General features: G+C 38.4%; 1 protein-coding gene across 1 annotated transcript in view; it reads right to left on the bottom strand.

Moving 5' to 3' along the window:
* LOC109065257 (protein NLRC3-like) overlaps nucleotides 1–8691 on the bottom strand; it is a 35021-nt gene extending 26330 nt beyond the window's left edge. Inside the window, 5 exon segments of the mRNA XM_042746876.1 lie at nucleotides 4696–6178; nucleotides 6181–6495; nucleotides 7930–7977; nucleotides 8160–8321; nucleotides 8655–8691. Coding sequence (XP_042602810.1) covers nucleotides 4696–6178; nucleotides 6181–6495; nucleotides 7930–7977; nucleotides 8160–8321; nucleotides 8655–8691 — 2045 coding nt within the window.
* Between the last annotated feature and the right edge of the window lie 260 nt (nucleotides 8692–8951).

Raw genomic sequence — 8951 nt, forward strand, 5'->3', positions numbered from 1 at the left:
GTGTTGAAAATATTTCGGAGCTATTGTTCTGAAGTTGGCTTTGTTAAAGTCCCCCATAACAATAAACGCTGCATCTGGGTACGCGGTTTCCTGCTCACTTATATTCCCATACAGTTCCTTGAGTGCCTGGTCTGTGTTGGCTTGAGGGGGAATGTAAACAGTGGTGATTATGACCGCTGTGAATTCCCTCGGTAGCCAGAATGGTCGACACAGAAGCATATGAAATTCCAGATCAGGGGAGCAGAAGGATTTAATAGAGTGTAGGTTCCTTTCATCACACCACGAGTTGTTGATAAAGAAACAAACGCCCCCACCTCTGCTTTTCCCTGTGAGCTCTTTCGTTCTGTCCGAGCGGTGCACGGAGAACCCCGTAAGCTCGATGGCTGAGTCTGGAACCACTGCAGACATCCAGGTTTCTGTGAGGCAAATAATGCAGCAGTCCCTTGTTTCTCGTTGGTATGAGATACGTGCCCGCAGTTCGCAGAGGTTTGTTGTCCAGTGACTGAACGTTAGCCATCAAAATGGATGGGAGAGGAAGTCGGAGGGGACGACGTCTGAGTCTGACGAGGACGCCGGCTCTCTTTCCTCTTTTCCGGCGGCGTTTCCTCGGTCGCGCCCGCGCAGCCCAGACAAAGGGCTCTGATGCGGTGTCTGTAAACAAAGCGCCGGCGTTCAAGAACTCAAAGTCCGGTTTGCGTTCCGCGACGTAGGAACCGATGTTCAGAAGCGTGTGTCTATCGTAGACAGTTATACAAACAACATCCAACACGTAGAACAACAAAAAAACAAGTAAAACAGACGAAAAACTGCAAAGTTTACTCGGAGCTCGCAACACGGCCGCCATGCTCGGCGCCATCTTGGATGTACATATGATATATTCAGTGATTACTGAATTTAAAAGAGAGTGTAAGGCTATAAAATAAAAGGCTTCTTTTAGTTAATATTTAAATTTTGTTTCAATAATTCAACTCTTCATAAAACATCAAATCTATGCTTTTAATAAACCAAAAGTTTCCTTAACTTATGAAACAATAAAGTACAATAAAATGGCTAGAACTTGAATACAACTTGCCTGATGGTGGAGATGCATTGGCATTTAATATCAACACACAAAATAATACATATACCAAGTTCTGGCTTGAAACTCTAGAGTAGAGCCCTACATTTCAGCCCGGCCCCGACGGGCCCTGACTGATTTACGCCCCTCGGGCCAGGCTTCAGGCCAATTTTCACATCATAGTTCAGAAGTGGGCTGGGCCTCGGGCCTGTTTTAGGCTTCTCCTTATTTTTATATTTTAGACATCCATCAATTAGTGAAAAAAAAACCCCATTTACCGCACGGGTGGAAACAACATGAGACCGTGCTACCATCTCAGGCCAAGGCCGGGCTAGGGCATAAATTTGAAGCCTGTGCAGGGCTCTACTCTAGATGGCACAGGCTGATGAGTCCTTAATGTAAACTGATGATATTCTAAGCATTAAATGACTTGTCACAAACTGATTGTATCATGTTGCATATGCAGCCAATGAGCTTGCTGGTTTACATTTAAGTAGCTGGTTAGGATTCGCTTGAGCATTGCAGCACGCTTTCAGAACTTTCACTTTCTGAAACCCTCCACATTCCCCAGATCCAGGGGTAGAATTGTTGCATTATTCCAAATAAATAGATTATGATCCACAAATAAATGTAAAGCCATTACCAAAAACCAAACATATTCACAAAATAAATACACTGAACAAAATTATAAACACAACACTTTTGTTCTTGGCCCCATTTTTCATGAGCTGAACTCAAAGATCTAAGCCTTTTTTTATGTACACAAAAGGCCTATTTCTCTCAAATACTGTTCACAAATCTGTCTAAATCTGTGTTAGTGAGCACTTCTGCTTTGCCAAGATAATCCATCCACTTCACAGGTGGGGCATATCAAGATGATGGTTTTGGAGATTTATTATTGCACAGGTGTGCCTTAGGCTGGCCACAATAAAAGTCCACTCTAAAATGTGTAGTTTTATCAACACAGCACAAGTTTTTGAGGGAGCGTGCAATTGGCATGCTGACTGCAGGAATGTCCACCAGAGCTGTTGCCCGTGAATTGAATGTTCATTTCTCTACCATAAGCCGTCTTTACTAGTACTTAAGTAAAATTTAATTCTTGTAATGGTACTTTTACTTGAGTAGAATATTTTCATACTCTATCCACCTCTGCCAAAGCAAATAGAAATCTACTGCGATGCTGTGTACTCTGCATGAGGCGTAACATGATGAAGGACAAATTATTCACACATTACTCAGTTACTTATTGATGCTTTTCTTTCCATCTTGAATGATGCTTCCATAACACGTTTGTATCCAGTACAGCATTGATCCCATAGCCGTGATTTAAAGTGCTGTTTCTCTAGCATTTTCAAAGGGATGTAAAATTACTGCGGCTTGGCTTGGTACACAGTGTAATGATCTAACGAAATCCAATTTTAAACATCTTTTACTGTATCAATTTTTATGGCCCTTATATTTCCTATTTGAGCCAATGGATATTATGAATGAAGTTATTTTAGGAAGAAACCGCCCTTATTGTAAAGCAAAACGTGATTGGTTATAGCGAGAACGTGCTATGATTGGATGAATCCACAAATGCGTGCAGCGATCTACAAATATACAAGACAAATGTCACAAATGAATGGCAGACAAAGTTGTGTTAGTGACAAAAATTTGTGTATATGTTTTCTTATTTGCAAATCTCATTTTATTTATTTGTGAATTTAATTGTGAACCTCTGATATTTATTTATAGATTTCATTCTATTTACTTGTTAAGTTTAATTTTTTGTAAATCTCTTTACATTTATTTGTGGATTTATTTGGAATAATGCAACAATTCTACCCCCATAGCTCCACCTGTATAGATCTGCTATGCATTATTTTCATATGCTATTTGTGCAGCAGCAGCAGTATATCTTAAATACTCACAGCACCGTATTAGCATATGTATTGGCTGTAACAAGTTCCTGTACTTGCTTGCAGCAATAATACAGCAATAACCAACAGCAGCAGCAATTAAGCAGCGTACCAGATCTGTTCCGCCAAGACCAAATACATTAACGTTGTCATATTCATTGCCATGCTAAAATCTCCTGAGAATTGTCATGATAGAATTACATTTATTAATTTTTCTGAACAGTCTTGGCCAAAAAGTCACTGTGTAAAATTAAAGCACAATTAATAAGGGCAGACACTGCAGGTGAATAGGGTAAAAATATTTACTAATAGTTAACACCTTACTTACCCAGTTAACTGATTACATTGACAATTGCAAACATTTTTTTTATATTACAAGTTTCCTAAAATGTTATGTTTAAATATGCAAATGAGGCATTATTTAATGAAATACGCACTCATTTGCATACATTTCTAGTACAAAAATCTGAACTGGATGAAGTCAGTTTCAAAATTCTTGTTTATTTTTTTTTTTTTTTTTTTACATATTAGAGTAAAATGTTTTTACAGAAGGAATTTTTGGTATCTCTTTTTGTCACTCCATAATCCAGAAAAATCTTTGAACAGCCAGAAAACAATATATTTTAACAATTTGGGGGGGATATTAAAATGTATATAATCATGCAAATTATATATGAACAAATTCCTCTGTAAAAAACCTTCAGAATATAGACAAGAATAAAAATGTAAAGTTTGGAGTGTGTAAGTGCTACTGAACTGGGGATTTATGGCTTAGTGTAGGAGAAAAAAACGAAATTGAAATCTATTGACACAAATAGATAAAGTGCCATCAAAGAAACACTTAACAGTAGCTCCGTTTACATGGACCCTACTAATCCAATCATAATAGGACTAGAAGCACAATTAGAATAAAAATGTCACATGTAAACACGTCAATCAGATTAAATTGGCCAGATCTGACTAAAATTTCGATCGGATTGTAAGGGGTGGTTTAGAGAGGACATGTAAACACTTGATCGGATTGAAACTGGAAAGTACTGCGCATGCACACTTTGCGCATTGACGTAGAAATGGCGTAATGATGTATGATGCGTGGAACGAGCTGTTCTTCCTGGTGAATAAAGTGTCATAGATAAAGTATCCCGTCATTATGAAACTCCCATTTCACTCAGCGTCTTTGAAGTGGAGCAGGACAAAGTGGAACGCGTTCCTTGTTTGTGATTGTTTTAGACAGTCTAATGGATTTTGGGTTGGTTTTGGGGGTGTTTTAATATTGTTTTTTAAAGTAAGCAGCACTGCACAACAGTTCATGTGCTGGTCGTCGCCTAATTAGAACCCGAAGTAGATAAATATTATGTGTGCTTTTTAAAGTAGTATGCGACAACAGCGGGAAACTGTATAATTCATACGGTGTGCGTATATCAAAAGATTAAATCCGATCAGAAGCTTGTGACATGTAAACGTGCATATCAACCCGATCACTTTATTCAGCGTTCATGTAAACACTATGTTCGGATTCATCAATCAGAATGAATTCATTCCAATGAAAGCAAAAACTGTCCATGTAAACGCACCTAGTGTCTTTTGGATGATTTCTTTCCACTAATCTTTATGAAAAGCCAGAAAGCCCAAAATCTCAAAATTGACAGGTGAATCTAAAAACAGTATTTTTGCCTGCAGTGTCTCCCCTTAAAACAACTAACAGTGTATATAAATGAATATAAAGAAGACTCTTACAGTGCTCTTCTGGTCTTTTTGATGACTGGCAGCAGTCTCATCAGTGCTTCATCAGGTCTTTTGTATTTCTGCAGTTCAAATTTCTCCTGAGTCTCTTCTGACATGAGGAGCATAAACACCAGAGCTGACCACTGAGCAGAGGAGAGATTCTGCTCTGAAAGTTTTCCAGAGCTCAGATTCTTCTGGATTTCCTCCACAAAGTCATCTTTCAGTTCAATTAGACAGAAGAAGAGATTGATGGTCCTCTCTGTTGATTCCTCGATCTCTATTTTCTTTTTGATATAGTCAGCAGTGTCTTTGATGTTCTCTGTTTTGAGCTCCAGTGCTGGCAGTAGTTCTTTCAGGTCTCTCTGATTGGACTCCAGTGAAAGACCCAGGAGGAATCGGAGGAAGAGGTCCAGGTGTCCATTCTCACTTTGTAAAGCCTTCTTGACTGCAGCTTTATGAAGTTCAAACAGTGGCTTTTTGGACAGGATACATGTCAGTTTTTTCCAGGATTTAAGAAATGGGTTTGCTTTCTTGTTTTTGTTAATAAAAAACACATAGAGAGCAGCAAGTAATTCCTGGATGCTGAGATGTATGAAGCTGTAAACGTTTCTCTCTGATATAGATTTTTCCTCCTGAAACATCCGGGTGCATAACCCAGAGTACACAGACCCTTCATTGACATCTAGTCCACACTCCTCAAGATCTTCTTTGTAGAAAATCAGATTACCTTTCTGTAGTTGTTTAAAGGCCAGTTTCCCAAGCTTCAGAATAATCTCATCAAAAGACATGACTTCAGCCTTAGTTTTAGGATCCTTGCAATATTTTGTTTTCATCTGTTGCTTCTGAGAAAGTAAAAAGTTTGTGTACATCCCTGTGAGGGTTGTGGGTGTTTTGTCATTGCTCTCTCGAACCAGCAGAGGCTGAAGAACAGTGAGAGAGATCCAGCAGAAGACCGGGATGTGACACATGATGTACAGACTTCTGAATTTTCTGATGTGACGGATGATGTTTTCAGCAACCTCAGGACTGCTGTTTTTGATGAAGTACTTCTCTTTCTGCTCATCACTGAATCCTCGTACCTCTGTCACCTGATCAATGTATTCTCGGGGTATCAGACTGGCTGCTGCTGGTCTGGATGTGATCCAGATGAGAGCAGAGGGAACCAGATGATTCTTGATTAGGGTTGTAACTATATTACTCACTGTGGTTTTCTTATTAACATCTGTAAAGCTGTCACCCTCTTCAAAGCTCAAAGTGAAGCGACATTCATCCAGCCCATCAAAGATGAACATGACCTTATTGCCATCTTCAGGAAGAGATGTCAGCTCTTTAAGGCCACTAAAGCAGCATTTGTTAAGCAATCCCATGAGACTGTACTCCTTTCTAATTAAATTCAGTTCACGGAATGGGAGTGGAAAAATGAAGACTATATCTTGATTTTCTTTTCCTTTAGCCCAGTCAAGGATGAATTTATTGACAGAGACAGTTTTCCCACTCCTGCAATCCCCACTGTCAGCACTTTTCTGTTTTGTCGACCCATATGGTATTTGAACATGTCATTACACTGGATCGGCGTGTCTTTGGCAGTCAGTCGGTTGTGATTTGATTCGATCTGTCTCACCTCGTGTTCATTCGTTCTTCCTCCAGTCTGATTCTCCACCACATATAAATCAGTGTAAATATCATCCAGGTATTTATTATGACCCGTCTGTGAATTACCAACCAATATTCGCTCACAGTGCTGTTTTAACTTGTCCTTCAAGATCTTTGTGTAATCATTATGAGTAGCTTTACTGTCCTCTGCAGCTGAGCCTTTGAGAAATAGGAAAAAAGTCAGCTAAGAGTAAGTGATTGGTTTTTTATAAAATAATGTTTTTTTTAAATAAAATAATGATTATAAAATCTTTATGTAGACTCTGACAGGGTCTATGATTCCCATTACAAAACTTGAAAACTGTGTGTGAGTCTATATTCGAATTAATGCTCCTGAAGGGCCAATGAGTGAGACTTATGCCTAGTTCACACAACAGGATTTTAAGCCTATTGCAAGTTACCGAGCTCGCCAACAGGTCCAGCTGTGATTGGGGGAAAATCAGTGGGTGATTGCATGTGTTTTTGTGACAAAACGTGGTTTGGGGACAGGATAGAGTCGTTGGGTGACAGAGTTGTCAGCTCTTGTAGTGTGGCGATCATTTACGTTTTGTCACGTAGCGTAAACACCATAATGACTTCAAAACAGACAATCAAGTCTTGTAGTCTGAAAGGCACAGGGATCTGCAGAGGTTTTAAGTCGTGTAGTGTGAACTAGGCTTTAAGAAGGTGTTCATTCGGTGTTTGATTAGGGTTGGCACAAAACTCCACAGGTCAGCGATATTCCAGAACAGGTTTGGACACCCCTGTTCTAGACCAGGGGTAGGCAAGTTCAGTCCAAGAGAGCCGCTGTCCTCCTGGATTGTTTAGCTCCAACCCTAATCAAACACACCTGAACAAGCTAATCGATGTCTTCAGGATTATAAAGGCTATAGGCAGGTGAGTTTCTTTTTCAGAAGTTTTTTTTTCCAGCAACTTTATAGGACTGAACTTACCTACCCCTGCTCTAGACTTAGCTCTGAATTTTCCCCTATAACTATGCACGCTGCTTGTAAACATCAAAGTTCTGGTGACGCTGTTCAATCAATGTTACAAGAAAGACTGTCCAGTTTAGCACTGATAATGTCTGTGCTTGCAAAATCAACGTTAAGTGAAAGACTTTGCGCACCAAAATGCAAATGATTTGGTAGAGTTTTTGCTTGTTTGTTTTGCTTGTTATAGAGTTTTTCCTTTAATGTATGGAAAGGAAATGTTTTTTTCTCCAACTTTTTTTATTTTATTTTACTGTTTATTTTATTACAGTAATGAGATGTGTGCTGGCCATTTGCCTACATTAATTTTTTGAGCTTAATGTTAAATGAAATAATAGACAGAGGCCCTATAACAGGTGTTTGTGTATTATTGTTGAAGGATCCTCCTGCTATGGCTAAAATGACAATCAAATCAGAATAGCTGCACTTTTGCCTCCACATTCATAGACTAAATATGTATTCCTGCAGGGATTTCAGTCTGACAAAAAGCAAAATCAGATATGCACATTAAATAGCCTATATAATGTTATTCTATAATAACACCAAATGCATCAATGCAATGATAATTCATCACATTCATTGCTGTTAAATCAGATGTGTAAATTTTCATACATCAAAGGTTTACCTTGTTTTTCTCTGTTATTCTCTGCTGTCTCTGAGGATTTGTGTTTATCTGAGATGCATACAGAATGAGAGAAATAAACAGAAGATAAAGATAAAAAATAATTGAGATAGTATTCTATAGCACTAAAATGGTGCTAAATCATGTTAACTCACTACGAGGATGTAACATTACCAGTCTTTACTCAAATGCTAGTATTAGTAGTGAGTCTTGTCATAGTGATGACAGTGTACCGTTTCCTGCAGCATGTGAGCTGTAGATGAAGTGTACTGGTCCAGTAAAGGTGCTTCCAGCGAGTACAGGAGCATTTACACTTGCACTTGTTTCAGCTTTCACTTCAACAACATTGGCTCCAGGCTGAGCACTGCTTCTTATCTGGACCGGAGATTTATCAGCTGAAAGAGAGATAAAGATTTATGATTCTTACAAAGATTTACATACTTTACAACTTTTATATAACTCGGATACTTGTATTTGTGATTGTAATGATGCCTTCATGATACTAAATTATTTCACCTACTGGTCAAGCATAATTTGTATCACAGTATAAAAATAAATTATATCACAGTATAAAAAGTTTTAATCAAGCTTTTTAGTCCTTTGTAAGGTGGGGGTCATAGTTCTATTACATTTATTTGTGTAAGACCTGCTGCTGTTGGGCTATGCCCTGCAATTTGCTGTTTTATTTCCTGTTTCCATGTACAGTACAAGCAGTGATTGTTATTTACCCTGTAAATGAGCTCCAGCAGAATAAGATGTCTTCATATTGCCTTCAGCTTGAGCTGTGTGTGTGTGCGTGTGTGTGTGAGAGAGAGAGAGTTTTTGAATTTTTCACAACTTTATTAAATCATTCAAAAAAATTCACAATATAATTTTAAAAACTCATCACATTACACATTTCCAAGGTGTTTCCACGTTTCCATTTTTTCACACCTAAAACTTACTCCAATACCAAATTAAAAAACATTTCATTCACTACTGTACAAATAACTTCATTATACCCCCACCTATGCAAAAAACTTTAA

Source organism: Cyprinus carpio, chromosome A4, assembly GCF_018340385.1.
Source record: "Cyprinus carpio isolate SPL01 chromosome A4, ASM1834038v1, whole genome shotgun sequence".
In the NCBI taxonomy this organism is placed as follows: Eukaryota; Metazoa; Chordata; class Actinopteri; order Cypriniformes; family Cyprinidae; genus Cyprinus; species Cyprinus carpio.